Source organism: Suillus clintonianus, assembly GCF_016758775.1.
Source record: "Suillus clintonianus strain FC179 chromosome Unknown DEU56scaffold_102, whole genome shotgun sequence".
NCBI lineage: Eukaryota > Fungi > Basidiomycota > Agaricomycetes > Boletales > Suillaceae > Suillus > Suillus clintonianus.
In genome coordinates, this window is record NW_024539326.1 from 85,611 (window position 1) to 113,091 (window position 27,481).

The following is a 27,481-nucleotide window of genomic DNA, read 5'->3' on the forward strand; positions in this document are numbered from 1 at the left end:
AATGTATCTGAATCATTGCCTCCCTTATGTCCAGTGTGGCGTCGGCGTTGCCTATCGTGAGCAGACATGACATGACCACGACCCTCACGCACGCTGAGTCATTATTAAGAACGTCACCACGATCGGTGACGTCGTTTTATGAATGACGTAGTGTGTTCCAAAGTCAGTCTAAGGATTCGAAGATTTCGGGAATTGACTTTTTCTAGACACATTTTGCCAATGGGGCGTATTTTATCTCCAACTGAATCAACGCACAGTGAAAAAACACAGTACTTCGACGCACTCCAGAGCACTTCATCCAGCAGTCAGGGGCAAAGCGTCGCGATGCCAGACAACTCAGGCAACACCACTCGTACACCAAACGGTAACATCTCAGGCTCAAAGGTCCCCCCGCCCCCGAAGCTAGATTTTAGCGTTGAGGATAGCGATCCCGAGTTCACGGGGCGTCACAGTGAAGATCTTTCAGACCGCAGGTCTCCATCCCTCCAATCACTTCCCATATGGACGGAGGACAGAGACGAGGATGCACCTCTCGCTGGCAGTATGGGCGGCGGACGCAACACTTCGCTGGGAAGAAAAGCTTCAGTGCGCACAACAAGAAGCAACCGCACCACGAGGTCGGTGGCAGAGGCGACGGCGGCGTTTCAGAGCGGATCAGTCCTCACCGGCCCAAACGCCGAGCCAGATGTAGATGCAGCCGTGGCCCTCCGGGGCGTCATCGCTGAGAGGTCCCTGAGCAAGAAACAGAAAGAAAAAATCGTCAAGGATGAGCGTGAGTATTCATTCTGTCATTATGAGTTACCTTCGTAACTGAGGCTTTTCGACAGAGCGAGAGTCGAAGCGGTTTTCTAAGCTTCTGAAGACAGAGTCTAAGTTGGAACAGGCTGCGTTGGAACGGGCTCTCAAGTCTCTCGCGGCCCTACAAGATCTTCACAAGTCCGCGTGCAAACTCGAAGCGAAAGCAGAGGGAGCCTACTCCAAGTCACTCTTGGCCGCCCAGAAAGCCGAGAGCACGTTCCTTGAAGCAAGGGCTCGCGCTGAGGAGGAGCGTGCGCGGTGGGAGGGCAAGAAAGGGGAGGTCAAGGCCCAAGAGGAACGCTTGGAAGCGGAGAGGGAAAATGTAAGGGAGATGGAGGACCGCATGGCGGAATGCGCCCGCGAGATTGAGAAATTAAGAATCTTAAAGGCCACAGACGAGGTATGAGGTCGACTTTCTTTCCTAGTATTGCGATTCACCCTCTCTTAGAGAGAAAGGCAAGCCAAGATGGCAGAGATGTTGGGAAAGAAAACATGAAGAGGTATTTCGCATCTATCATATTCATCATGATACCATGATGCAGGTCACCATCAATATGCTGTTGACGCACAATGGCCATTGCAATCTAGCATATTCGTAATATCTATTCACGTTTATATCTGCCTACACATGACTACGTACCAATACACGCACAAGACAAATCATAAGAGCCCATAACACTACACGCAAAGAAACCCTTGTCAATCGAATTGTTGGACTAGATTTCGTCAAGTCACCGCGCGAGACATCTTGCACTGACATGCCATCATACTTCAAACTCCTGTGAATACAAACAAGAATCAGTATCAATGCTGCGTGCGCAAATGAAAACATGAAGGGGGATCAGATGGCTGTTCTTAGTTTTTTTTGTTATGTTATCACCATCGCCACGAAGGCTTCGGATTTGGTGATTTGTGTATCATCCGCAGAGGATCGATAGCTTCAGAGAGACAACTCACCTCTCCTCGTACACGAGGGCTCTTGGAGTGCGCCCTTCGTTGATGCGCAAAGCCCAGTAGGTCAAAGTATACACATGGCGAAGTAAAAACGCGATGGTAAAACGCGATCGAGAAATTTTGTCTTCTGAGTTTAAATAATGTGTGACGCGGAGATTGGATGTGGTTGCCGGGTTTTGTTCTACCCTTACTAAAAAAGGATATTTCCTATTCTGGGACATTTGAAAACCCCAATTGCTCCGATTGAACGTCCAGTATATAGGTCTACTAATAAATTGATAGACTCGATTCAACGGTTCATACTCAAATTTTGAACATGTCAGAACCAACACCATCGCAGCCTCTCCCAGCGTCTTCCGATTCAACTTCTATCGGCGCTGCGGATAAACCATTCATCTTCCCAAAGGACCCTCGAGAGATGCAGTCATATTTGGTATGCAGTTATTTCTCTTTACTTGGCAAGGTGTAAAGCGCAAGTACTGACCAAGATGTCAAAGATGACACTGGACGAAATCGATATCCACGCAGATGAAGAGCAATTCGAGATATTCACTCGGTGCACCATTGACGCAGTTTGTGCAAGTCATGCCGCGGCGCTACACCGAGTGCGCCAGTATACTCAACTTGCCAAAATTTATCAACGAGAGGCAGATGATTGGGCCGTTAAACTTGAGAAGGCCAATTTTATCATGCCTGGCTACAAGCCTGTGTGGTGGACGTCGATTTTGGGCTAGGATGCCACCAATATTAGGTCTTCGCTCTCCGTTGCTGGTTGGCTGTCGTACAAACTAGCTACTAGTTATCGATATTGTGTTACAATCGAGCACCACCTTGATTCTACGTTACCTTGATCATTCTTGTTGGCATTTGATGGCATTCTGAAGTTGACATTGTTCCAGCAGGGTTCCCTTGCCCCTTGCTCTCTTACCCACCGTCGGCGACGGTGTTCTCTGCACTACGGTGTTGCGCAAGCAAAAGAGCGCCGAAGGCTCTGTCCAAGCTGAACGAGCAACCTCAACTGAGACTCCGGATCATTCGTCATGCGATTTCCGAGTTCGACGTGTGATCGGCCCGGCGCAAGACAACCTTAGACTGACCCCAACATTTCGCAATGAATGGAGCAAGCACGACTCAAGCTACGCCCTCGATTAGTCCAAGGGTGGTATGAAGACACGAACACGTACGGAAAATTATTAATCGAGTACTAACTCTCAACGGAACATGATGAGCGGGAGTATTAGGGCCTCAGTATTTAATCCTTGCTCGATCCGCCTCATCATATCCGAGAAGATCCACCTAGGCATATCATATTAGCCAAGGTTACATTACACACGGACCGTATACAAATGACGCATGAGACCAACACGTCTTCAGTGAGTCAGGCTATGTACACGTTTTTTTTTGGACTGAATCAATTTTCTCGTAACTGTCTTGGTCGGGATTCCACGTTATTCAACGAACTGGCGAATACATACATTTCACTTGACTTGTAGTATGTACAAATACAAAGGAGCCACAAGTAACTTAACAAAATAAAAGTAATAGAATGTCTACCGGAATGAAGTAGACTGGTATAAAGTGAGGTACGCTTTCCAGAGCTCCTGCTGTAGGATGGGTATTTATAACTTATAAGGCGGCACTTGGCCAAAAAAAGAATTATGCGAAGGTCGGTAATGAATGCCAGAGGCTTAAAACAGCCAACTTGCTGTGTATCCACCTACACAGCAAGGGCATGGAGCCCCTCGCCCATAAATAATCAATACCGGATTCAGGGTGACTCGGAATAGCTGTACGTGGGGTGTCAGGTTGAGCTTCAGTGGAGTTCGTACAGGAACTAACCTTAATCATGAAGGGGAGGTAGAAATCTCCTCGTGTTCCAATCCTCGCCAGAGCTCGCCGGATCGGCGAGAAGGTGCCCGAGCAGCTGGGGCTACCTCTTCGTGCTCGAGCCCCCTCCAGAGTTCACCAGATCGCCGAGAGGGGCCCGTTACAGGGGCTACCTCTTCGTGATCGATCCCCCTCCAGAGTTCGTCAGATCGCCGAGAGGAGCTAACTGCTGGGTCTACTTCTTCGTGCTCTCTCCCCTTCCAAAGTTCCCCGGACCGCCGAAATGAGGCAAATCCTAGTATGACAGTATGTTAGTAAAAGCTTGCAACTCGGTGTATGTGAGAGTTCACCTTCTGTAGTTGGTGTTGCCGCGGGTGTTTCAGAGGAATAAACCTTATCGTGAACATTGTTCTTCCATAGAGCACCGATAAGCCCCTTGTAATGGAGCTCTGCAGAAGTGGTGGAAGTCGCGGCCGCAGTGGTCATCGTGGTCACTGTCGCTGTGGGTATAGCAGCACCTAGGACAGACGATGCAAGAGCAAGAGAAACGGTGAAGCGGGCCAAAGAGGTCAACATATTACTAGTGATCTCGGGGCTAAAGTGTCTTGTTTATATAGACGATGTTGGGATACAGTGATTATGAATGTCGGAATGCTTGGAATGCTCATACCCTTTATACGCATGGCATTGCTGCTGGACACGCACTGTAGGTAGTGTATGACTCAGGCCCGGTTGATGACTATTGCGAGTCATATTGGGTTTACTCTGGGGTGAAAGCAATGTTCCATGAAGCAGTGATCACCCCGTGACAGCCGATGACTTGCGTACGACAGATGTCCCGACAACAGGCACTGTATACATCACTGTGAGCCTGAACAATATTTTCGGTGCCGAGGCTTCAGCATCTGTGTGTCACAGAATGAGGCACTCTCAACAGCATCTCCTGCGGACCTTGTTGATTTCATTCCGCAGAGGCAGGACGGAAATGAGAGCTGCTACTCACGCCTGCCAGAAATAACAATTAGGGCACCGGTGTGTACACCGGACGCTCCGTTCTTTGTCTCGGATATGATGGAACGCCTCGAGTGCGGCGCTAGATTCAGGGGATGAATCCGTTGTGGAATTGGCGAGGAGGTCCCAGCGGGTACAGAACCTATGTTTAGTTTCTTGACACGGTGACTTTGGGTGGTGGAAAGTAGTTAGCTGACAATCTAGTGGTACGGCTAGACAGTTGTGACGAGTGAATATTGATATAATACCGTCCGAAGACGATTATGAAGCCCTCTGCCATGCGAGGGTGCTAGGTTGGGACCGAGCAATAGGTCTGCAGGCTGCCTGTATCCTGTATCTGTCTCGCTGATTGCTGATGAGCGTGAAACCAGTGTTGATGCCTGGGAGTCAGCTGTGATAATTATGAATGGAAAATCCGAAGAACCGCACTTTTTTCCAGTTGGGCACTGTCTGTCAAGCGACCATGACGTAGATGTTGTACGCACTCCCTCCAACTTGCAGTACAATGTCCCCGACTCTTTACGTAAGTAAAGGGAGGGCTTTGTAGAACACAAATATCAGCCTCTCTATACATTTCTCTGCACCCGTTTTGATCCGAATAATGGGCCCGATTTCCGCTTTCCTGGTTTTCCCGCGGCCCGGGGATATCGACGAATTTTTCACAGTTGACTTGTCCCTCGTCCATTCATATGGGGGATCTTAGTGCACTGTATGCAAACGTGGTCAGCGATGACCCTGCGTGGTTTTTCTTTCCTGATGATCATTATGCCATATCCCTCTCTGACCTACCCGCGTCTGTAGTCGTGGAGGCAGCTCGCCAACTTCCTGCAGCATTTGTCCCGAAGAAGCGTACCCGTGTCCAATCCATCAATTCGATTCTGTCGCACTTCTCTCGTTTACGTACCGAGTTGGGTGCTGCACCTAACGAGGCTTTGTTCGCTCGTTGCCTTCCTATTATCACACGTTCTTTGCCCTCTGTCTCCCGTTTGAGTGTCATCTCGGCTTACATCGAGATGTTGTATGGGGAGATTGTTGCGGCCGCTTTGCGCCGTTCGTATAATGTCTTACTGGCTGACCCAGACCCTATACCGAACCCCGAACCAGATCTTTTCCTGAACCACGAACCTGACCTTACACCGAACCACGAACCAGACCTTACACCGAACCACGAACCAGACCCACTGAACCATGAACCAGAGTGGTGGGCTTTTCTGCCTGCGAAAGAGCTTGTGAAGCGTTTGGAGAAGCTTGATCGCACAGTTATTGTCAAGTGTATAGCTAACCTGCCGCGCGCCCAACGACCAGCGTATACCCACAAATCACGCAGGAAGTGTTGTGAAGCCCTCGTTAAGCATGTTCAACGCCGTATCTCGCGTTTGCAATCCCTCACTGATTACATGTTCCTCGTCAATGTCATGAGCGTGTTGCCTTTCGCCGTCCCGGATACTCGTGAGGCGCTCCTGTCCCTCGTATTGCACCTGGAGTACTCCACGTTGCTCATCAATCGTTTGGAGCAGCCCATCGTTGCTTTGTCAGATAGACGCAAGCAGGATCGAAAGGACACGAAGGTTCGATTGGCTGCGGAGGCCAGACAATCCAATGCAGACATTGTCTCGCAATGGCCGAGAGTCGTTCCACGTGAAGTCGTCGCGGATTGTTTGCGCGAGTACGTGGACGGATCATGCTGGCAGCCTGGTACTGTATGTGCTGTGTGCTCACGTCAGGTGCATAGTGTGAATGAGTTGAATGTTGAGGCTCACGCTGATCTCCCGCTGAGCTTGGATTTGTTGCAGTTAAATGACGCCTTCATCACAACGAAGTGTGTCGTTCAGTCTCTGTCGACTGAATTCACTTACGAGTGCTCTGTTCTTGATGGACTAATGCTAGACAAGACAGGTATTACTGTGTCTACCCCTCTCAGCTGTACCCTGAGCATTTGCGACGCTTGCTTCAAGTCGTTGTCCCGTGCCAAAGTGCCCCGCTTCGCATTGGCCAACAAGCTCTATCGAGGCCGTTTACCACCGCAATTCCGTGATCTCACTTGGGTTGAGGAAATGGTATGCGCTGTTTATAGGAGCACGGCACACGTCACGCGCCTCTATCAGTCCAGCGACCCTGCCCAACCGTTTGTATTTCACGGCAACACTTGTGCGCATGAAACTAACTTAGTGTCCACAGCCAAGATCCTCCCTCGTACACCGGCGGATATAAATGGGATGCTGACCGTTGTGTTTGTAGGGCCTGGGAAGCTGACCCCGCATTCCCTCAAGACGTTGTTTCGCATTCGGAAGCAATTGGTATGGTCGTTTCTGCGCTGGCTAACCCATCATAACCGTTTGTACGAACACGTCGTTTTGGATGAGGGTATCATGGACCTTTATCCAGAGGACGGCTCAGTTCCAGGGGTTGCAGATCGCGTAATATACGACAACGAGTCAAACGTGCAGACCGTATTTTCTGAGGAGACTGCAGGTTTTAGCGAGCATCCTGCTGAGTTGTTTGTATCAGGTGTTCGTGCTAACCCTTCAGAAGCGACCGAGCCCGACATCCTCATTGAAAGTATGGGCGTCTCTGATCCCGAATGCACGCGTTTGCCCGGACGTGCGTTTACAGCCTCTGCACTGCGCAACCTTCTGCCTGCCGATTCTTCAACTGGGGAGCCTGACCTGGTGATTCCTCGAAGCTCAAAACCTGTGGATGAATATCACAATCCTGACCTGGTTCCAGGTATGTTCCCGACCCTGTATCCCTTTGGAATAGGTGGCTTTGACGACAACTCTCGTGTAACCTCTCTCGGTTTTCAAAATCAAGCCAATTACAATTTTGATCTCGCAGATAGGTCCTTTCGCTACCACCGTTCATATATGTTCGTCATACTCAATATATTCCAGCGTCGCACAGCTCATCTTCACACCCATTTCACCGTTCGACGCTCTCATTTTGAGACTCTCGCGAGGCGCCTCACCTCTGTCTCACCACACACATTGACTCGCTTGGCTGACCAGTTGCAAAAGGAGCACAAGTACTCGAACCTGGGCCCCGACGACCGGAACGCGCTCAATCTGCTCAATCAAGTTAACACTGTAGCTGCGCGGATTCCCGGGTCGCAGTCATCTAAGATGTTCGTGCGCAGCGAAATTCGTAGTTACTTCGGTTTCTTCGGCATGCCTCACTTGTTCTTTACTTGCAACCTGAGTGCGTCTCATAGCCCTACTTTTCAACTTATGTTTGGTGACACGACAGTAGACTTGACGCAACATTATCCATGCCTGGTTCCTGCCCGCGAGCGTGCGATTCGCTTGGCTCGAGACCCAGTGGCAGCGGCAGATTTTTTTCATTTTTCCTTTAAGTGCATATTTACTCATTTGTTCGGTTGGGATTTCGACACGCAGGCATCAACGGAGCGCGGAGGTATCCTAGGTCACTTAGAGGCTTTCTATGGAACGAGTGAGTTCACTGAGCGTGGCAGCTTGCACGGTCACTTCGTCATCTGGCTGTTGGGAGGCCTCAATCCCACTGAGCTTCACCAGCGTTTGGAATCTCCCGAATATCAGCGACAATTTTTCGCCTTTTTCGAGGATGTGATACATCACCATTTGCCTGACGTCGACGTTGAGATTGAATCCGGCTTTGAACCGCGAACGCAGCGACCGCCTCTCCCACCCGATCTTTCGTTCGACACTCCTTCTACTGCGCTCACCGAGTGGGAGTCTCTCATGGCTAGCGAAATCAAGCGTTGCGGTGAAGTGCTACAACGACATAGTTGTAAACGTGTATGTCACAAGTACGGAAATAATGACCAGTGTAGATTTCTTTTTCCGCATGAGGTTGTCGAGAAGTCTTACTATGATGCAGACAGCAAGTCAGTCGTGTTGAAGTGTCGCGATGGTACAGTCAACTTTTTCAATCCTTACATACTCGTGTTCTGTAGACACAATCATGATTTAAAATGTATACTGTCTGGAAGAGCAGCGAAAGCGGCCATGTTATACATTACTGACTACATCACTAAATCAGAACTCAAGACTCATGAGATGCTGTCGTTGTTGTCGCGTGTCGTAGTGCAGATGTCCTCCCGTCCACAACAGTCAGAGGTTGAAGGAGCTAAACAACTTCTTCATAGGTGCCTGTCACAGTACGTTAAACAGCAGCAGATACATGCGCAGCAGGCCGCCCGCTATCTACGAGGCTTCAGTGACAACATACCTTCACACAGCACAGTTCCCATGTTGTCCGGTTTGCTGTTGGCATTCATTAAGGAGCAGTATGTATTGATCAGCAATGACAACGATGATGATGCAGAAGATGTGGAGCATTCGTCACTCACAGTGCAGACTGACAAAGCTGGACGGTTGATCACGATGAATCAGGTTCATCACTATTGGTATCGAGGGGACGGGCTGCAACACCTGAATTTCTACGATTTTAGTCGTTTCGTTCGTTTAGAATTGAAAGATAAGAGCGAGAGAAACATACACACTGCAGACACACGCTTGGGGGTCCTTCGACGACATGCGCTGAAAGACGGTCACGAACTGTGTGAGACACACGTGCTCGTCGAACATACCAATGTAGACCGTGGAGAGGGGGCGCGAGTACTTGTACCTCGGGTGATTGGCATGGTGGTTCCTAGGAGAATTAGCGGCGAAGCTTGGGCCCTGTTTACCCTAGCACACTTCAAGGCTTTCAGCGAGTCTGTTCCATTGTTTGATGAGGGTCAGCAACTTACTGCTGTCTTTGCTAGCTATACATTCAGTGAGTTTTCGCAACGAGTCATGAGGAACTGGGAGGCGATGCACGAGTGCGAAGATGAGCGAGATGCCGACAGATTGCGGAAGCGTTCCGCGCTGGCAGCCAAGAGCGCTGCAGCCACAAAGTCTTTGATGCAGAGCTTCGCTGGCGGAGACGATGATGATGACGTCGAGGTCCCGGGTTTAACGGTGAAGGGGAGCGCGCGAGACATACAGGTACAGCGAGCTGAATTCATCCTTCGCGCTGCAGGTTGGCTCAATGCTCCGTCCGGCTGTGTCGAGGAAGAACTGATTAAGAGAGTACCTGCTGTGTCATCGCTCTCATCCGACGGTGATAATTACCCGCCTGGTGAGCTTACTGCAGCCCTTCTGAAAGAGTGGAGGAAGGAAATACAACTGCAAGAGAAATTAGTATCCCAGAGCCGTCGAAATGCGCTTGATCCCGGGCAGCAGGGAGCAGTGTCGCGTGAAGCAGTTTATGATGCGGGTGCACTTACTAACCTCCTCAGTGGTGCGCCCAAGAACTCGTCGGTGTGCCCTCCTTCCACTTCGAGAGAAGGTGGCGAAACAGCGCTCACTAATGTGTCCACTCCAGAGGATATCATGCTGCACTTTGAGGATCTTTATGGTTTGAACGGCAAGCAGAAAACCTGTTTCAGGATAATCTGCGAATGGTTCATCAACAAACACGTACTGAAAAAGGAGGACCTGCCCCCATTGTCAATGGTCATGACCGGCCCAGGGGGAACTGGCAAGACATACGTCATCAATGCAGTCAAAGCTGTAATGTCCCACTACGGATGCGCGCACCAGATTCGATACCTCGCACCCACTGGTTCAGCAGCATCACTGATCGACGGAATGACGATTCACAAAGGATTGGGAATCAAGATCAAGGTCAACCGGAACGGCAAATCGAATCGACAGCTTGGTGAGAGTTCCGAAGACTATACTGTCCTCATCAGCGTGCAGAGCAGAACACAACTGCGGGATGAATGGCGTTTCGTTGAGATCGTTTTCATTGATGAGTCGTCCATGTTGAGTTTGCAGTTGCTATGTGAGATGGACCATGCATTGCGTTACGCGAAAGAAAGACCAGACGAGTACTTCGGCGGTGTTGCCATTATATACGCTGGAGATTTTTTCCAATATCCTCCTGTAGGGGGGTCACCTTTGTTCACGCCCGTTTCGTCGCTTGCCAGTCAGACGGAGCGCGAGATCCTCAAACGTTTGGGCAGACTGGCATGGAAATCAGTCAACACGGTTGTCACCCTGACAGAACAACAGCGGATGAAGACAGACCCCGAGTTTGGCGCTGCTGTGCAACGCCTGCGAGTAAGGCAATGTACGTATGAAGATGTGGACCTCTTTAACACCCGTGTTGTTCGTTCCTCAAGCAACACCCAAGGCATCGACCTTGGCACGAACGACAACCTAACCGGAGCAGCTATCGTGAGCACGAATGCTTCGCGTGAGCATCTAAACAACATTAAGGCGGCAGCAACCTGTGCTACGCATGCCCTGAATCTGGTCATCTGTGCTGCGAACGACAGAGTTAAACAAACTTCGAGTACTTTAACGCGCGAGATACGACTGCACCTCCTCGGCCTCGACGTGGCTGCATTCAGTTCTGCTGGTGCGCTTCCAGGTTTTGTTTCTCTGTATGTCGGAATGCCAGTGATACTTCGGTCCAGGAATCTGTCCACAGAACTCGGCATCACTAATGGATCTCAGGGTATAGTTCGTAAAATTTATACAGCACAGTGCGCAGAAGGACTCACATATTGCACCTGTGCTCTTGTCGACTTTGCGGGCAGTCGAGTGCGAATCCCAGGTTTGCCAGTGGGAACATTCCCCATCACCCCCATTTCGTGGACGTTTACTACCCTCGCTCCAGGGTCGAAAGATGACAAGTCCAAGCTGCGTGTTGTACGCGAACAATTGCCTATCCAGCCCGCGTTCGCTGTGACGGGCCACTCTGCCCAAGGCAAAACTCTTCCGAAGGTCATTGTAAATCTGCACGAGGGAGGATTCGGTTCATACGTAGCAGCTTCCCGCGCACGTACACGTGAAGGTTTGTGTCTCACAGAGCCGGTCACTCTTGACCAGTTAAACAAGCCTGTGCCATATGATTTACTGTTAGAGGTGAGACGCTTCGATGCACTGGAGCACAACACCTACGTGCGTCATGGCCTTTTGGAGGGCGATCTGGTATGCGTCCCTGACCCTGAATCTGAACGGGAATTCGGGCGAGCAACTTTGAGGGCCTCGTTTGACGTAGGTGCTCCCGTTCAGGCTGAGCGGAAGCGCCGTGCACTTGATGCACCGGGAGGATCCTCTAAGGTTCCTCAGAAGCGCATCAAATACCAGGCGGGCCCACGTACAGCCTCCACCGCAGTCCCTAGACAACTTGCCCCGGATGCAGCAACTGCTGGGTGCAGGTGGTCTCCTTCAGACTGGTCGTGCGCGTACGACTCCACCTTCATGATCCTATGGTACATATACCGATCGGCAGGAGAGGCGTGGAGGCAAAAATGGCGCACCTCAAATGTCATTGCGAGTGGTCTGGCTACTTCATTCGACATGCTAGGCACCTCCAGCGAGCTCATGCAATCAGCAGCCGCATTTGACGAGCGTCGAGATCATTTCAGGGACTCACTCACCGCCCTGGACTGTCAAGCCTTTCCACGACATGGGATGTGTGGGGCATCCGCGTCCCACATCCTACATGTGATGCACGCGGAGGACGCCTATGACCCCCAATATGACATCCAGTGCGAAAACGCATGCCCTCAAGCAGTCATGTCACCATGGATTGGGCAATCAAGCCACGCACTCCCCACTGTGTGCGACCATAACACTTGGGCGAAACTGGTTGCAGGTGCGCACTCCGGGTCTTTGGAGGCTTCTTCAGTGTCTAGCCAGACCTGGGTGAGAATGTTCCTGCGAGCAGAACACAACAGAATTGCTCAGACTCACGAGAGCGTACCCTCTTGCCCAGCTTGCATTGCGATAATGCAACCACGCGTCTTTTACCAGCACCCGCCGCAGCTACTGACGTTGGAAGTCGTACCAATGTCACTTCCTGCGCTGTTTCCTTCCCCAAAGCTCTTCATACCATCGAAGACAGCCGATGTCGAGTATGTCCTTCGAGGCATCATATACTTGGGCAACTATCACTTCACTGCCCGTTTGGTTGACGGAAGGGATGGCGTGTGGCAATATGATGGACGCATCAACGGTGGTTTGCCTGCTGCGGACCTCCCTGCTTCACACTGTGTGGCAAACAACATCTTCACCTCCTCTTCACTGTTGAACACTCACGGACCCAATGAAGCCCACCTCCTTGTATACGCCTTACGAGAACTTTGAGACCGTTGGGTTTGGTGGGGCCTCTTACCCTCCAAGGCAAAGATATGCATATGGGGGTTACATGGATATGAAGTATTCGATCGTTGTAGGTGCCTGATCGGAGAAGTCTGGGAAGTTCGCACTTTCCCGAGATGTGTTGCCCGTGAACGTGGGTTCCCGCTCAAACCAGCATGCTAGACGTCAACATACTCCACCCAAGTCAGCTTGGCTTTAGATGCTCTGTCGACGACATACCTATCATTCTTTTACAAGACGCCCTTGATTTGCATCCCACTGGTCGTGTCGACCGACCCATCATCCTGCTCCAACTTGCCATTGCTCTGCTACTGAGCGAAACCCTTGACATCGGCCACGCCAACAGCCACGTTTACAGTGCAGCTTTACATGTGATATAAATGGTAGGCCAGAGGTGTTCGCGAGCACTATATTACTCACGGAACGTGAGTGCTTCACTCCATTCAAAGTCTTTGCACTTATTCCCTGCAGACCCTCGTTTTCAATCTCGCGGATGGTGTCCGTTACACGTACCTGCTGCCTAGGACTGCAGCCTCATCCCAGGGACAGTTATTGACTGCAACACTATCGCGCTCGACTGCGCACACACTAGCTATATCAAGACGGAAGTTATAGCTGCCAAAGACTCCGTTGTCAACTTCTACATCAAAAATACGTGGCCGACAGGAACACAACACCTGAATCGTGCCACCTACCTTTGGACGTGACACCATGAATGCTGCAATGGCATGTTTGCGCGACGACAGTGTAGATCTTGCTGAGCTGCAGCTCAGACTGGAACACTTCAGTGTCTCAACTGCGCGCGACGATCTCGACGCGGTTCAAGTGGTTCCAGTGGTAAACAGAAGCATGACACCTTTGCCGACAGCAGAGATGGTGGAAAACAGCTGTCTGTGTGCTTGCCACGAGAAGCAGGTGAGCATCGTATTGTCAACGAGCTCGATGATAACTGAGGGTGCAATGCAGATCAACGAGGTGTTGACTGCTGGACACCTTGCCATATTATGCGCTGTTGCACGGCTGCAGCACGCCACACCATATGGTGCTTGGCCAGCCGAGGTACAAGCCCATGTTTCTGAGAATTTCGAGATCACGCAAGATCAATATGCGTAAGTGCATGTCTGACACAGGTGTGTTGTGCTGATGGTATGTTCCTGACAGTGGTGACATGCAGACACTTCTCGACTCTGCATACATTGTATCTCCTCTGAGCGACGGACGATTGGTGCTCGTACCTGGCATAAAAGCACCAGTTGATATATCACCAGAGGCACGAGCGGATCACATCCTGATTTGCAAATAGTTGTTGTAGCGTACCTGACCAAATGTGAACCTGTCACCATGAACGATGCCCTGTCGCCAATCAAACGTGGATGAACGGCTTGTCTTTTCAACAACACCAAACAAAGACACGTTCCTTTTGGGTCTGAGGCTACGGCTGGTTTCACGGGTATTCTTTTATGGACCTTATCAGGGCCACTGAACAGCGTCTGTCGGGAGATCGTGTTGGTCAAAGGACAAATAGTCATCCCCAATGACCATCCTTGCTTGCCCTCCACTTTGGTCTACAACGAACTCCGTAAATTTGGGGATATGGATCACGAATTCCCAGGAGGACACGAGTGCACCTCGAAAAATGTTGCCCAGGCAAGCAAGCGTTGTTTGCGCCCTTCCCTTTGCACTTATAGATTCTCAGATACAACAGATCCTCCAACGAACAGGTTCTGTCAACCTCTTCCGCTTTGTCATAAACCCAAAAGACTTCGCACAATCTGTCGAAAACCTTTTCTGCCTTTCGTTCTTGTTTAGGGACGGGTTGTGCGCCTTGTGGGTGGATAGCAGAGGGGAGCCCGTCATCCGTACGTTGTTCATCCATTCATTGAACATCTGAACAGCACTCAATGTTTGTAGAGAGTTGTAGTTCCACACCATCACACCGCCTAGCTTCAGGAGTGGTGCGTCACCAGCTCATCATGGAATTTGACATGGCCACTTGGAGGGTTCGTCAGAAACAATTGATTACTCGCAACGAACTCTGACGGCGGCGTGCAGAAGGCTATCGATGTGTTCAACATTACTGAGGCAATGATCCCACACAGAGTAGTGGCCAAGAACACAATATCCGCCAGTACTGTAGTAAATTGATTTTCAGCGTCGGATTTGACAGCTCCGATGGGACAAGCCTGGAAATAAATTGCGGTTCATAGCCACCGATCGGCACGTGTTGATCGATCGTGTTTGTGAATGCACAATCAGAAGCTTACAAACTGTCGAGTGCGTCACCCCGATTGGATGGATTTGTCCGGTGGATCGATGGCCGGCAAGTCGAAGAGCAAGGACATCTCATCGTGAAGGAACATCGCTATTACACCAGCGAGAGGGCTCTGGACTGAGAAGCATGGGACATGGACCACACAATGCTCACTAACAAAAACGTTTTCTTGGGGTCCTGAGTCGTCGGCTGGTTTCGCGGGTATTCTTTTATCGACCCTATCAGGGCCACTGATCAGAGACTGTCGATCAACGGGAGTGGTACGTGAGGTCTACATGTCGTGCTCAATCACATGGCTCATCGTGGCAACGGCAGAATGACACCACAGAAGAACCACATCTTGCTCACCCCTGCCTACCAAAGTCCGCCACTCCACAGCGTAAGAAAACATGATCGCACCCTCCGTAGCAGAGCTCATAGACCTTTTCGACGCAGAGGGAGCATTCATTTTTGGTAAGGCGACAGTTACGCGTCGTGCTGCTGAGCTGATTGAGTCTAGTTGAACGCCATGGAAGCGATAAACCCACGTTCCACGTGGAAAACGCCAGCAGCATCAGAGAGGCAAATCATCACTTTCCAACAATGTCAACCGCGAGTGCGCTGATAGCTCCGGATCTTCTGTTCGACATGCCCGAGATGCTCACAAGTACGTCGAAGTTCACAACCTCACGACAAAGCACACGCTGAACTTCACTAGACATGGTACGGAGCTTGGCCAATGATGTTAGTGTGGCGATTATATACACCTACACCGAGGATCTCGCGCACCACCTCGTTGCAGAGGCAAACAAACTCGGGAATGCACCGTACCACTCACGCAGGGGCCAGCTGATGAATGTCATCATGAGCAATGCGGCAGGAGCAGGGACCTGAAAGATGGCAAGATGGAGCACAGAAGCCTAGGATTAGGACGCAGAACATCAATAAAGCCATATGATTTTTCCAAACGAGTGTTGTGATTCGAGCACGCAGATAAATCGGGAAGCGTCCGACACCTGCGTTTGCTGGCAGTCGATCAAAGGGGTTTGCGAGTGAGATCTACGTCTCCTGCTCGATCACATGTCTCACCCGCACGTCAGAAGTGGATCAGGTACGGATTACTTGAGGGGCATATAAACGCACCTGAGACACGCATGGCGAGTCGACATCATGTCTGCTCCTGACGTTTTCGACGCTGACGACTTGTCTTCTGAAACGACATTGGCACCAGCCCTTGTCGAAGCTTTACTCGCCTGTGCAGCTGCGCCCGATGCAGCCAGCACTGAGCACCTGAGCACGTTGGCAACCACCAACAATCCACGATTCTGGGACGGCAAGAAACGTAGCGAGCAGTGGTGCGACAAGAGCGGTCGACCTTTTACCATGACGTTTCCCGCTATTCTCGAACCTTTAGGCAAGCACACGCGAATGGACCCGTACTTCTCCCTCCCCACGCTCAAGCAGGTTAGTTTATTCTCAAACTATGTCTGCTGCTTTGTGCTGACCTGCGCTACAGCCCTTGATCAAGGAGATACGCACTGCCAAGGCGCAGTTCCAGCTGAAAGTGCTAGACGACTCCTACCCAATAGAAGCGGTCAGATGCAGCATGAAGGCCCAGAACACATTGATGTACCTCGGGAGTGAATGCGAAAAAAAGAGAAAATCTGGTGAGTGTTGAACGGCGCACGAGATGCAACACATTCTGACCACCCGCTACCCAGATGGGAGGGAGGTCGTTCAATTTATGAGAAGCGCAGGTCCCACTCCCGGGGCCGAGCGTCAATTCATTGTGTCTACCGACCATCTCTTTCCGGATGCCGCAGAGATCACTCAAGAAGCCGTGCCTGAATTCTCACTCGAAGATTTTGAGAGTAAGTGACGCCTCTCGCGGAAGCTCTGCCGACTGATGACACGAATCTTCAGACACCGACGTCCGATTCACAGCAGAAGTGATCAAAGAGCGCTTCTCCCCCAAGAAGAAGGATAACGCAAACAGCGCGAGCCGAGGTGAGTGATGAATTTTAAGCCGCGGCTGCTTCTCACATGTTATAGGCGCGTCGGATTGGACTCTGAAAGACATGCCGGACCCGCAGGGACACTATCGCTCGGCCATCGAACTCTACGGCATTGAAGACGTCCCGGTCGTCGTTCCCAACATTCGGGACGCCGCTGGGGTGCTCATCCACCCTTCAGAGTACAGCAACAAGTTCACGACGGCTATGCCTGTTGTCGTGGATGTTAACTTGCGACTGTAAGTGCGGACTTGTGCAAAGGCGTACGGCTCATCTTATCACTCTTAGCTGGACCTTCGGCGTCGACGAAAGGCGGACCGCCGGATCTCGAGTATACCAGACGGGGTTGAGGTCCATGAAGCTGCTCCCCCTCACGGGGGCAGCCAAGGGCCTGTTCACAAGTGCTCCCACCAAAGCAGCAGAGGGCAAGGGCAAGCGAAAGGCAGACGGACCCGCAGGCCAGGGTTCCCCAACAAAGAGAGGTGCGGGGCATAGCAAGGCGGCATGATGTTTCCCATTTCGTATCTACCTGTCAAACAGTAAGTACATAACTATACCCTACGTATTGCTTGATTTGCCCCAGCTACTGCCGTCTACCCTCGCCAAACGACTGATCATTTACCTTACCTCGTCGAGATCGTCGCGCACAGTTGAGAATCTACTTTGAGCGTCATATCCGTGTAACCCCATATTCATATCTAGCTTAATTGCGATAGTGTGCTTGTAATTCGGGAGGAGTCGGGGATTGGGCGCGTAGGCGCCGGTACCCATTGTGGTAAGGAACAAACTTGGCACGAGTGCATCCCTGCCCGAGGCACGCGTACCAGACCGTGGGATACGGTGATTAGGATGGAAATCTCCGAGTTTTGAATGTTTTAGTTCAACCATCACGGATAGCAAATTTACTACGTTGGGTTCTCGTCACGGCTGATCATATTACTCTGGAGGCCCTAGTACTTACCCCGAGGGATCTTTGTCGTTGCGCAATCAATGCGCAATAGTTTGTTATTCCATCACGTGTTTTCATGTTCCTCGCTAACTTCTGAGTTTATGCTAAGACCTGCAAAACCCATCCGGGATGTAGTCAAACATTCTGTCCATATTCAGTACAAGCTTGAGCTTTTACGCTTAGGGCTCCAACGAGACATCTACCCTAGGCTTGATCAGTGTTTCCGGGAAGATGCTTTCGATCAAAAATGGCCATCCCTGTGGCAGTCCGACTTTGATGTGGATACTGTTTTCGAAGAAGCGATACTGCCATCGCCCATGGTCACCCTGAACACTCAGCACCGGCCGCTGCCAAGCCATCTTACTTTCGACCCTCTGCAGGATCTTGCCGTCAATCTTAATCTTGTCTTTCCTTACCTGATAGTTGCTTTTGCGACCGATGCGGAACAAAATCTTTTTTTGTGGAGTCTCAGTCGGCTTCATTTCGGTGGAATCCCCATCCAAGCTCTGTCGAATGCGCTTCCTCGGAGTGCAAACACACTATTTATGCACCCGACGATTATTTTGTTTATGTTGTGTGCCATCCTGAAATCTGCGATGATCGTGTGGTTATTTACTATGACATAGACGAATCGGGCGACCTAGTTTCATCCACCATATTCATACAAGTGATTCAAAGAGGAAGGGACATGCGAAGAGTGAGTCCCTCCATTCTTGAGAACAACTCTGCTGCTTAGCATTAAATCAACTTCGTTTACTAGATCGACCTTAAGATGATCATCTGTCACAAGTCCACGTTGTTGACCAGCTGACGATTATTGCGATAGGCTCGAGCCTTATAACCGTTTACGCATTGCAAGAACCTGATGCGATCGCCTCAGCCCTGAATCACGTATCTCCTTCCGAAAAGTCACCGTTCATCCCCGTCAATCACTGTTGTACATCCCAAACCATCGTTCCGAGGCGCAGCGGCTCGCACAGACCTTACCCGACCATGTGCCCTCTTGGGAGCCACAAATCATGGTTTTGGAGGTCCTCTATGGCGTGTTGTCTGTTATTCTGGTTTTTGGAGGTCCTCTATGGCGTGTTGTCTGTTATTCTAGTTGTTGACTTGGTCATCTTCTCGGAAAGGGCCCTGAAGTCAGAGATACATGTCAAGATTCCCTGGTCGGAATGGGGACCCATGGGCTGCTTTCTGCATCACTAACGCCAGGGACAGGATGTAGTGTGATCTTCATCCTCCTGCTAGCATGGTCGGAAATTTACAAATTTGACTATGTCAAATTTTGCCGTTGAACATTTTTATCGTACATACATACCATGGTGTTTTGCAGCGAGCCGACAATATTGTTTCCACCCTCCGGCATATGAAATACGGCATAGAAAGATAAGATAAACACGTGCCAAGACCATACCAGGGTACCGAACACAAGTTCAAGTTGTGCGCATTGATGAAAGCTATACCGTTCCCAAGTATCACTCCTTCGCTGATCCAATCGCGCTTGGTTACCCACTCCAGCATCAGATCTCTAAGATATAACTATAACCCACTCTGTGAAATTGGTGGGACTTGCCGGTCGTTTCAACCATTCCGGTGTCAACCGTTTGTCACTGTACCTCCACTGTCACGTCTCCGACTACCTTCACTTTTACGACGAACGATGTCTTCTTCATCCGGAAACACTTTTTATGATCTGAAGACGGAGCTGCCTAGCGGGCAAACGTATGACTTTGAACAGCTCAAGGGGAAGGTTGTTTTGATTGTCAATGTTGCATCGAAGTGGTAAGTCCGTAACTATGGAGGACCTACGAACTATTCACTCTTCGAAATCTCCAGTGGTTTCACTCCCCAATACAAAGGTGCACTTTACAGTTCTTGAAGTTGATGCACAACTCACAACGGACACCTAGGCCTTCAGGCTTTGTACGACAAGTACAAGGAACGTGACTTCATCGTTCTCGGTTTTCCATGCAACCAAGTGAGTCTGCACCGCTTCAGTTGTTTCACTGTGATAGGGTGCTCAATAATAACCGACAGTTTGGAGGTCAAGAACCTGGTGATGATGCCGCCATTTCTTCTTTCTGCGAGCTCAACCACGGAGTGAACTTTCCGCTTATGAAGAAGTCTGACGTGAATGGCGACAACACGAACTCCGTTTACCAATGGCTCAAGAACGAGAAGCCGGGACTTATGGGCCTCACCAGAATTAAGGTTCGTTATGTGGGGTCGGATCGTCGATGTGCCTACAGCTGACGCAACCTGCCACTCGCAGTGGAACTTCGAGAAGTTCTTAATCGATAAGAATGGAAAAGTTGTGAACCGTTGGGCATCGACAACTACCCCTCAGGCAATTGATGCTACAGTGGAGAAGCTTCTTGCTGAGTGATGTCTTTGAATGCTCCATAGGGATTTGGATCATAGTATTGTTGAGACGTTTGGACCATGTTTTTTTTGTAAGAGACCTATTTTGTAATTGATTACTAAAAAAAAGCTTTTTTCATTCAAAATATCCTGGACGGGGCTAGTGCTCCAATAATCAAGGTCATTTCCTGGTGTCTTCGAGATTTGATGCGCAGCTTTATCCCGCACCGAAGCAAAGAAGCAGGGCATAGACTCGGATTAAGGCTATGCCCACACTGCATATCCCGATAAAGGTTCCTTCACAAGTTCAAAGGCCAGCAGGAGGGCGGACTTAGGTCTCCACACAAATTCTCTCAGGCTGGGAGTTTTGTTTGTTATATCTTGACTCGGGGAGACTAACATTTCCATACCAACAGCAGTAGCTGGAACGCAGGCCTAGACACATTGTGATGTCATCCTGGCATTCTTGCCCATTCCTGCTTTGATAGAATTCGGGTCTTCATTGGAAATACGCCCCGTTGACTGCGGAAAACGGACAGCATAACTACAGGGAGGCGGGCAATATGTTTGAAGTTCATCTTAACGTGCAATATATCTGAGCTCAAATCTCTTGGACTCCATCAGTAAATCAAAGGGAGTGTCACTGATCTCAAAGTATTTGTTACGGTATGTCAATATAGAATTTGTCTTTCCCGAATGATCTGGACCTCTGCAGCTCGCGATTGATATTATTCGGTTTTCATCATGACATTCTCGTCCTTGCCTTGAGGTTGCCTCTGACAGCAAGTATACAACTACCGTCACAAAGTGTAGGACAATTTTTTGCTGTAAGCGCGAGCAGCTAGTAGCCGTCATCGCGGTATCTCGCTAGGGGTACGTGTAATTTGAAAATCACATCAGATGGGCTCCTATTCCTCTGCATAGTCTCCTATACCCACCTGTAAGCTGATCGCTTACTACACACTCACCTTATCATATGTCGTGTGACTCATCCCCTTATATTCCGTCACTTTTTTACCATTCAGATTAGACTCCGACGGGTCTCGTACCTACCATCACATATCCGAATCAGTTCAACGCTCAAAGAGTCCACAGTTTCGTCCTGTTATTTTTGCCTGATCCGCTTAGTGTTCCTTGTCGTTTTCCCGGACAACTTGACAAGGTTTCACCACCTCAGGCCTCAACCCCAATTGATGATGGAAGCCTGGGATGAGAACATGTCAGCGCTCGTGTATGGGATCGGTGCATTGTCCTTCACTGGTTCACGCGACTCTCCTGTCAATGACAACTGCTCAAGACACCACATTCACCGGCTGCCAGTGGAACTTCTACGGCACATATTCCTGCTCAGTGTTAACGACATTTATCCTAGCATTTTCTCCTTTGGAAATATGACCATCTCGGCCAATTTTGCCGAGCCACCTCTGGTCTTCACCCGGGTGTGCCGCCTTTGGCGAGTCGTTGCACTTTCAACGGCAGGGGTTTGGTCCCGCATCCAAGTGGCGCTTCCTGGGGGAGTTGAAAAATTGCAGCAGTTTCTTTCATCTCTGCTCCGATTTTGGCTCGCCCGTTCTGGCAGCCTGCCTCTTACCCTTCGCATCGTACCTCCCCCGCCCCGCACTAAGTCCCGCTGCACTTTTGCAGCCTCGGCAGCAAATGCGCAAGTGCTCGAAATCCTCATTTCGGAGGCTGGGCGTTGGGAGATGGCTTCTGTTATGCCAACAACCTTAACATTCGCCCGCAAGGACATCGACGCACCTCGGTTAAGAACCTTGGAGTGTTATTGGACAGATCTCAGCAAACTCAACGCACCAAACCTCTGTCACCTACACATCTCTCATCAACATCATCTTTCAACTGCCATCCTATTCACAGATACAGATACATACAAACATATGCGTCATCTCCACCTCCAGGTTGCATCTGGTCAGGTCATACACACCTCTTTGATCATTTTTCATCATCTGGAGACCATCGTGGCGGATATAGGTTCATCGGATATCGGCACTCCACGTGATTCTATCACGCATCATTACCTTGAAACAATGACTCTCCCCCTCTACGCGAATCCTTTATATCGCCGCGGATTTATCGACATATTCAATGGACTTAATCTTCCCAAGTTGCAGAAGTTGACTGTGGCGGCAAAGCCAAAGGGGCCGGAAGTGAAGTGTATCATGGCGGTGCTGACAGCCGCGTCTTGCCACCTGCGGGTGCTAGACTTTCAGACGGAAATACCGCTGAGCGAAGTCGATGTGAATGAAGTTGAACCTTTGTTCTCAGCTGTTAGGGAGGTTACTGTCCGCGGGGAAGTTCTCCGCCGGCCTGCCACAGATCCCCCTAGTTAGACCACATAGAAGAGGAAGACAAGTTGTTCCTTCATCGTCCTATCAGGTATTGATGGCGTGTCTTTCATTTGATTGTGATACGGTATACAAATTGTATGTTACAGTAAGAGTAGCGAATCTTGGTCTTTGGTCTCTGTGTACATAGTAGTTAGGCTCAGCATAGGAACTTGACGATCCAATTCTTCCGTTCGATGAAGGACTGAACTTACGAACCATTCTATTCCAACTAGACATATTCGTCTGTGCATGTCTGACGCCCTGTGAGGGTCTAGCGTCAAGGGGAGGGCTTTGCGTCCGGTGGACGGAAGCAGAGAGACACTGAAAATCTCATACTCTATGTCAGATGATATTATCATAAGTGTCTCCGTGTATTTGATGATGCCCAGTCAGACTCGATGATCATGTGCCAATCACGACTCATGATAGTTGGAAGAAAGTGGCGGGGAATTAAGGTTTAAAAGCTTATGTAAAGTTACGCCTACATTTGGCTTTTCCTCCCTTTTGTCCTGTTCCTTTGTATCGCACACCTCTTGATTTGCCATGATAGTAACACTGTTGGCTAGTGGCATAAGATACATGCAAAGTCATGTGGGGTCCCCTAACTTCTCCATTTCTGTACGGTGGTGATCAAGGCATATCGGTACCGGCATGCACGATCGGTTTTTACATCACTGTCTCGTTCGTTACTTGCTATGCCTTCAAATTTCCTCGTTCTTCAGACAATGGTCCCGGTTCTCGCGCGATTAATGCCTCGGAAATCAGTTGCGGTGCATATGCTCCAGGCCCCAGGGACCATGATTCTTCATCTTATCTCTTCTTGACAGCAACACTCCACGCTTGATTTTTTGTGTCGATCCGCAGGTATTCTTGTAATCTCTTCAGTGTAACAACTCTTTCAATGTAATATCATCAGGCCCATGTACCATTCCCCTCCTCAATGCTTAACCTCCAGTAGGTTGGAGTCTCTAAAGTGAAGCACCTGGCAGTTGATGTGGATGTGCCACGCATGTGGACTTGTCATATGAGCTTCACCATACGAGGTTGGCATTCCCTAACCCCTCAGTCCATGAATAAACAGGTAGAACCGCATGTCCTCATGGATGCAGTTCCCATTACTCACGGCCAAAAACAGCTACTTGTTCCGCTGTGTTGCTTTTGATAAAAGACGCGCACAACGAGTCGATTGCTCAGTTGTTCCTGTTTTCGGTTTCTTCACGTGAGGGGGCGCGTTCCATACGGTTCCGCCTTCAAGATGAGATTAACCATGTGCTCACCTTTCAGCACAGCGTATTCACGTTCACTAGGACGTATATAATGGGTTTCATAATGTGGTATGATTATTACCTTCCAGTACCAGCCAACCATGTTCCCAGCTGCATCCTTGTTGACGACTCTCCTCCTGGCCTTGTCCATAGCGGCATCGCCTGTTGAAGTTCGCAACTCCCCCATCACCCTACCCATCGCCAGGAGGCTAAATACCTCTGGTGGTACTATCAACCTCTTGCAGCACGACCAATCTCGCGCGGCCGCCCTCAAGAATGCTGCCGCAAGCAATATCGGCCGCCGTGCTGGTAGCATTGCTGTGACTAACGATGCTGTGACCTACATTGCAGCAGTTGGCGTTGGCAGCCCTGCCACAACCTGTAAGTTTAATAACTGAGAAAATATGCAGCTGTTAATAGATTGTTAAAGACAACTTGATTGTCGACACTGGTAGCTCAAACACTTGGGTTGGAGCCACCACTCCGTACGCGATGACCAGCACCAGCGTCAACACTGGCCAGCCTGTGGCAGTCAGCTATGGTTCTGGCTCTTTCTCTGGTACGACAAACAAAGATATCATAAGTTAAAAATATTTACGATTATCTATAGGAACTGAGTACACCGACACTGTCACTCTCGGTAGTGGGCTCACCATCACCCAGCAATCGATTGGTGTTGCTTCTAGGTCGACGGGCTTCACCGGTGTTGACGGTATCCTCGGCATCGGGCCTCTCGACTTGACAGAAGGCACCCTGACAAATTCACCGACGACGACGATCCCGACTGTCACTCAGAACCTGTATACCCAGGGCATCATTTCTCAGGTGGTTGTCGGTGTCTCGTTCGAGCCCACCACTTCGCAGACAGTCACCAATGGGGAGCTCACCTTCGGAGGGACCGATGCCACCAAGTACACCGGCGCCATCACATATACGTATGTTGCTCTAGCCCGGAGATCAATCCGTACTCACAGTAATCATTTTGTTGCAGTCCTCTCACCACCACCTATCCTGCATCTTACTACTGGGGTATCAACGAGAGCATCACCTATGGCACCAAGACGATCTTGTCTGCGACGGCAGGTATCGTTGACACTGGCACTACCCTCATCCTCATTGCCAGCAGTGCGTGTCTCGAGTACAGCGAGTGGTCTTAATCTGATCAGTGTTTGATAGACGCATTTAGCACATACCAGTCTGCAACCGGTGCTACTCTGGATCGGAGGACTGGTCTTCTCCGTATTACCTCCACCCAGTACAGTGCTCTCCAGAACCTAAACTTCAATATTGGCAGTGTACGCCATTTCTATCTCAAGCGTTAATATTCTTTGTTCACCATTTTGCACAGAACACCTATGCTCTGACTCCTAACGGCCAGATCTGGCCTCGTGCCCTTAACACCTATATTGGTGGTACCAGCACTTATATTTATCTGGTTGTTAACTCCATTGGGGCCCCCAGTGGTCAAGGTCTCGACTTCATCAACGGTTACACTTTCCTTGAGCGCTTCTACTCCGTGTTCGATACCACCAACTCCCAAGTCGGTTTTGCCACAACCGCATACACGACTGCCACCACCAACTGATGTGATTTTTTTGGGTTAAATATTGGCTGTTTGTACTTTATAACATATATCATTTTTCACAATCTTTGGACCAAGTTATCTTGTGGAAGCATTGTGACAGGAGTGGTAGTTAAACGTTCGAATGTTGAGCTATTTTATTTGTATTACATATACTGCGGCAGCGGAAGCCCTTAGTCATCCGGCAAGTTCCGGAGGCGGAACAAACAGGCACCCATAAATTTGCTTCCTTGTCCTTAACTGCCCACAACCACCAACCACGAAGTCTTCTTACAAAGCCTTTGCCTCCGCATTAAAACGCAACCCAAAGCCCACAACCTAGGAATTTCGCGGTCTCACTCTAGCCCACGATTTCTTCTCAAACGCACATTTTTTCTATCTTCTGTCCCACTCGAGGAGAAAACAGAAGACTTTATTTCATGCTTCGACCTCCTCTCAATATATCGGCAAATACGTGTTTGTTTCGGAGAAAATCCATAAGTACTGTACGTTGTCTCTATCCTTCGACATGCTGTCAATTGACTATGCCATACTCCAGCGTTAAATATATCTGCCCAGCATGGCTTCCGCAGGAATTGTGAATATTCGTCGTGATGTCGATGACAAGTTCTACCGCTACCGCATGCCACTCCTTCTCACCAAAATCGAGGGAAAAGGCAATGGTATCAAAACCGTCGTCCCTAACATGGCAGATGTCGCTCGTGCCCTATCTCGCCCTCCCACGTACCCTACCAAATTCTTCGGCTGTGAGCTCGGTGCACAGACCTCTTCCGATGACAAGAATGAACGCTACATAGTCAACGGCGCTCATGACGCCTCTCGCCTCCGCGAGCTGCTTGACGTCTTCATTGACAAATTTGTTCTTTGTCGTTCGTGCAAGAACCCTGAGACGGACCTTATCATTCTCAAGAGCGGTCGTAATGAGGACGTCGTCAGGGATTGTAAAGCTTGTGGCGAAAGGACGGACGTTGACATGAAGCACAAGCTCGTCACCTTCATCTTAAAGAACCCGCCGAAGAACCCGAAGAAGAGCAAGAAGGGCGAGACCAATGGCAATGGCGGCGGAGTCCACGCATCGGCTCCGTCAGTCCCTGGAGACGACAACGGTGGCGATAGTGATGATGAGCTTACCAAGAAGATCAAAGCCGAGGCCGCTGAGCTCACTACTGAAACCAAGCTTGCGGCTCAAGATTGGTCGGCTGATACGTCCCCTGAGGCTGTCAAGGCTCGCGTGAAGGCGTTGGAAAGTAAAGTTGGCGGACTATCGCTTACGCCTGCCGGTGGCTTGGGAGATGACGATGGCAGTGATGACGACGTGAACAGCCCATATGCTCAGTTTGGTCGGTGGGTCGAAGAGAACAAAGGCGAAGCAGACGTCAGTGCGGTGCAGATCTACCAGAAGGCGCAAGAGCTCGGCGTTGAGAAGAAACACAAGACTGTCCTCGTTCTTGTTCAAGCGCTGTTCACCGAGGACGTTGCGAAAGAGATTGACACTTACAAGGCCTTGCTTGCAAAGGTTCGCTTCTGTCTTTCTGATCACATGGTCTTCTACTAACTTGACGTGCAGATGATTACTTCCGAGAAGCACCAGAAAGCCCTATTGGGTGGTATCGAGTGTCTCGTTGGGCTCACTCACCCCGAGCTCATTCCTTCCGTCCCAAAGATTCTTATGGCGCTGTACCAGATCGACGTCTTGGAAGAAGAGGTCGTGACTCAGTGGGGTACTCATGTCAGCAAGAAGTACGTCGATAAGGAGACGAGCAAGAAAGTGAGGAAGGCCAGCGAGCCGTTTTTGAAGTGGCTTGAGGAGGCAAGTGACGATGAATCTGATGATGCGTGATATGTAGTTAGCAGTTATGTTTGATATCTTGTCTTTTTGATTGTGCTACTGTAACATGCTAGTAACCTTTTGCAATTGGTCGGGGCTCGTCGGTTTGCCTCTAGTTTTCTATAAATTCTTGTTGTGTGGCTTATAAGGCCCCTATGAG

The 27,481-nt window shown here is 49.9% G+C and overlaps 15 protein-coding genes across 15 annotated transcripts; 14 read left to right on the top strand and 1 right to left on the bottom strand.

Annotated features, from left to right (window-relative positions):
- The first annotated feature begins 172 nt into the window (after nucleotides 1-172).
- On the top strand, nucleotides 173-1,357 carry DEU56DRAFT_41559 (uncharacterized protein). Its single transcript, XM_041346116.1, has 3 exons — nucleotides 173-772; nucleotides 828-1,198; nucleotides 1,247-1,357. Exons 1-3 carry the CDS (start codon nucleotides 220-222, stop codon nucleotides 1,292-1,294), a joined length of 972 nt encoding a protein of 323 aa, XP_041203858.1. The 5' UTR covers nucleotides 173-219; the 3' UTR covers nucleotides 1,295-1,357.
- A 2,037-nt stretch (nucleotides 1,358-3,394) lies between these two features.
- DEU56DRAFT_41588 (uncharacterized protein) lies at nucleotides 3,395-4,671 on the bottom strand. The gene is made up of 6 exons (XM_041346118.1): nucleotides 4,583-4,671; nucleotides 4,408-4,530; nucleotides 4,250-4,344; nucleotides 3,930-4,183; nucleotides 3,592-3,874; nucleotides 3,395-3,539 (listed from the first exon to the last, which is right to left on the bottom strand). Exons 2-5 carry the CDS (start codon nucleotides 4,438-4,440, stop codon nucleotides 3,597-3,599), a joined length of 660 nt encoding a protein of 219 aa, XP_041203859.1. The 5' UTR covers nucleotides 4,441-4,530; nucleotides 4,583-4,671; the 3' UTR covers nucleotides 3,395-3,539; nucleotides 3,592-3,596.
- A 1,799-nt stretch (nucleotides 4,672-6,470) lies between these two features.
- DEU56DRAFT_744939 (uncharacterized protein) lies at nucleotides 6,471-7,025 on the top strand (the record flags this gene model as incomplete). The annotated part of the gene is made up of 1 exon (XM_041349115.1): nucleotides 6,471-7,025. A coding segment is annotated over one exon (555 nt), but the record flags the coding sequence as incomplete, so codon positions are not given.
- A 126-nt stretch (nucleotides 7,026-7,151) lies between these two features.
- DEU56DRAFT_744956 (uncharacterized protein) lies at nucleotides 7,152-8,042 on the top strand (the record flags this gene model as incomplete). Its single annotated transcript, XM_041349117.1, has 1 exon — nucleotides 7,152-8,042. A coding segment is annotated over one exon (891 nt), but the record flags the coding sequence as incomplete, so codon positions are not given.
- Nucleotides 8,043-8,285: 243 nt separating this feature from the next.
- DEU56DRAFT_719772 (uncharacterized protein) lies at nucleotides 8,286-8,639 on the top strand (the record flags this gene model as incomplete). Its single annotated transcript, XM_041347666.1, has 1 exon — nucleotides 8,286-8,639. A coding segment is annotated over one exon (354 nt), but the record flags the coding sequence as incomplete, so codon positions are not given.
- A 1,305-nt stretch (nucleotides 8,640-9,944) lies between these two features.
- Nucleotides 9,945-10,418, top strand: DEU56DRAFT_744930 (uncharacterized protein; the record flags this gene model as incomplete). The annotated part of the gene is made up of 1 exon (XM_041349114.1): nucleotides 9,945-10,418. A coding segment is annotated over one exon (474 nt), but the record flags the coding sequence as incomplete, so codon positions are not given.
- A 213-nt stretch (nucleotides 10,419-10,631) lies between these two features.
- Nucleotides 10,632-11,360, top strand: DEU56DRAFT_744929 (uncharacterized protein; the record flags this gene model as incomplete). The annotated part of the gene is made up of 1 exon (XM_041349113.1): nucleotides 10,632-11,360. A coding segment is annotated over one exon (729 nt), but the record flags the coding sequence as incomplete, so codon positions are not given.
- A 1,056-nt stretch (nucleotides 11,361-12,416) lies between these two features.
- On the top strand, nucleotides 12,417-12,713 carry DEU56DRAFT_744957 (uncharacterized protein; the record flags this gene model as incomplete). Its single annotated transcript, XM_041349118.1, has 1 exon — nucleotides 12,417-12,713. The coding sequence occupies one exon, from the start codon at nucleotides 12,417-12,419 to the stop codon at nucleotides 12,711-12,713; it is 297 nt and encodes a 98-aa protein (XP_041203865.1).
- A 1,651-nt stretch (nucleotides 12,714-14,364) lies between these two features.
- On the top strand, nucleotides 14,365-14,873 carry DEU56DRAFT_744959 (Nse4 C-terminal-domain-containing protein; the record flags this gene model as incomplete). The annotated part of the gene is made up of 3 exons (XM_041349119.1): nucleotides 14,365-14,587; nucleotides 14,640-14,728; nucleotides 14,781-14,873. The coding sequence occupies 3 exons, from the start codon at nucleotides 14,365-14,367 to the stop codon at nucleotides 14,871-14,873; spliced, it is 405 nt and encodes a 134-aa protein (XP_041203866.1).
- A 1,276-nt stretch (nucleotides 14,874-16,149) lies between these two features.
- Nucleotides 16,150-17,499, top strand: DEU56DRAFT_917230 (uncharacterized protein; the record flags this gene model as incomplete). Its single annotated transcript, XM_041357964.1, has 6 exons — nucleotides 16,150-16,443; nucleotides 16,496-16,646; nucleotides 16,701-16,850; nucleotides 16,903-16,986; nucleotides 17,032-17,230; nucleotides 17,280-17,499. 6 exons carry the CDS (start codon nucleotides 16,150-16,152, stop codon nucleotides 17,497-17,499), a joined length of 1,098 nt encoding a protein of 365 aa, XP_041203867.1.
- A 391-nt stretch (nucleotides 17,500-17,890) lies between these two features.
- DEU56DRAFT_41723 (uncharacterized protein) lies at nucleotides 17,891-18,749 on the top strand. The gene has a single exon (XM_041346123.1). The coding sequence runs from the start codon at nucleotides 17,982-17,984 to the stop codon at nucleotides 18,564-18,566; it is 585 nt and encodes a 194-aa protein (XP_041203868.1). The 5' UTR covers nucleotides 17,891-17,981; the 3' UTR covers nucleotides 18,567-18,749.
- An 851-nt stretch (nucleotides 18,750-19,600) lies between these two features.
- Nucleotides 19,601-20,326, top strand: DEU56DRAFT_917231 (thioredoxin-like protein; the record flags this gene model as incomplete). The annotated part of the gene is made up of 5 exons (XM_041357965.1): nucleotides 19,601-19,722; nucleotides 19,777-19,799; nucleotides 19,851-19,918; nucleotides 19,978-20,151; nucleotides 20,213-20,326. The coding sequence occupies 5 exons, from the start codon at nucleotides 19,601-19,603 to the stop codon at nucleotides 20,324-20,326; spliced, it is 501 nt and encodes a 166-aa protein (XP_041203869.1).
- A 949-nt stretch (nucleotides 20,327-21,275) lies between these two features.
- DEU56DRAFT_828571 (uncharacterized protein) lies at nucleotides 21,276-23,090 on the top strand. Its single transcript, XM_041354428.1, has 2 exons — nucleotides 21,276-22,782; nucleotides 22,863-23,090. Exon 1 carries the CDS (start codon nucleotides 21,495-21,497, stop codon nucleotides 22,647-22,649), a length of 1,155 nt encoding a protein of 384 aa, XP_041203870.1. The 5' UTR covers nucleotides 21,276-21,494; the 3' UTR covers nucleotides 22,650-22,782; nucleotides 22,863-23,090.
- Nucleotides 23,091-24,012: 922 nt separating this feature from the next.
- Nucleotides 24,013-25,496, top strand: DEU56DRAFT_744911 (aspartic peptidase domain-containing protein; the record flags this gene model as incomplete). Its single annotated transcript, XM_041349111.1, has 6 exons — nucleotides 24,013-24,292; nucleotides 24,342-24,470; nucleotides 24,522-24,846; nucleotides 24,903-25,036; nucleotides 25,088-25,206; nucleotides 25,260-25,496. The coding sequence occupies 6 exons, from the start codon at nucleotides 24,013-24,015 to the stop codon at nucleotides 25,494-25,496; spliced, it is 1,224 nt and encodes a 407-aa protein (XP_041203871.1).
- A 236-nt stretch (nucleotides 25,497-25,732) lies between these two features.
- DEU56DRAFT_828577 (domain found in IF2B/IF5-domain-containing protein) lies at nucleotides 25,733-27,463 on the top strand. The gene is made up of 3 exons (XM_041354429.1): nucleotides 25,733-25,978; nucleotides 26,032-27,009; nucleotides 27,061-27,463. The coding sequence occupies exons 2-3, from the start codon at nucleotides 26,053-26,055 to the stop codon at nucleotides 27,331-27,333; spliced, it is 1,230 nt and encodes a 409-aa protein (XP_041203872.1). The 5' UTR covers nucleotides 25,733-25,978; nucleotides 26,032-26,052; the 3' UTR covers nucleotides 27,334-27,463.
- The last annotated feature ends 18 nt before the right edge of the window (nucleotides 27,464-27,481 follow it).

Excerpts from the sequence above, each read along its gene's own strand:
- DEU56DRAFT_41559 (XM_041346116.1), top strand. The coding sequence starts at position 220 with ATGGGGCGTATTTTATCTCCAACTGAATCAACGCACAGTGAAAAAACA. Across the intron at positions 773-827 it reads AAAAATCGTCAAGGATGAGC|AGCGAGAGTCGAAGCGGTTT; the intron begins GTGAGTATTCAT and ends GCTTTTCGACAG. Across the intron at positions 1,199-1,246 it reads TCTTAAAGGCCACAGACGAG|AGAGAAAGGCAAGCCAAGAT; the intron begins GTATGAGGTCGA and ends ACCCTCTCTTAG.
- DEU56DRAFT_41588 (XM_041346118.1), bottom strand. The coding sequence starts at position 4,440 with ATGTATACAGTGCCTGTTGTCGGGACATCTGTC. Across the intron at positions 4,184-4,249 it reads CAATGCCATGCGTATAAAGG|ACACTTTAGCCCCGAGATCA; the intron begins GTATGAGCATTC and ends TATATAAACAAG. Across the intron at positions 3,875-3,929 it reads GGCAACACCAACTACAGAAG|GATTTGCCTCATTTCGGCGG; the intron begins GTGAACTCTCAC and ends CTGTCATACTAG.
- DEU56DRAFT_41723 (XM_041346123.1), top strand. The coding sequence starts at position 17,982 with ATGCGCAATAGTTTGTTATTCCATCACGTGTTTTCATGTTCCTCGCTA.
- DEU56DRAFT_828571 (XM_041354428.1), top strand. The coding sequence starts at position 21,495 with ATGATGGAAGCCTGGGATGAGAACATGTCAGCGCTCGTGTATGGGATC.
- DEU56DRAFT_828577 (XM_041354429.1), top strand. The coding sequence starts at position 26,053 with ATGGCTTCCGCAGGAATTGTGAATATTCGTCGTGATGTCGATGACAAG. Across the intron at positions 27,010-27,060 it reads ACAAGGCCTTGCTTGCAAAG|ATGATTACTTCCGAGAAGCA; the intron begins GTTCGCTTCTGT and ends CTTGACGTGCAG.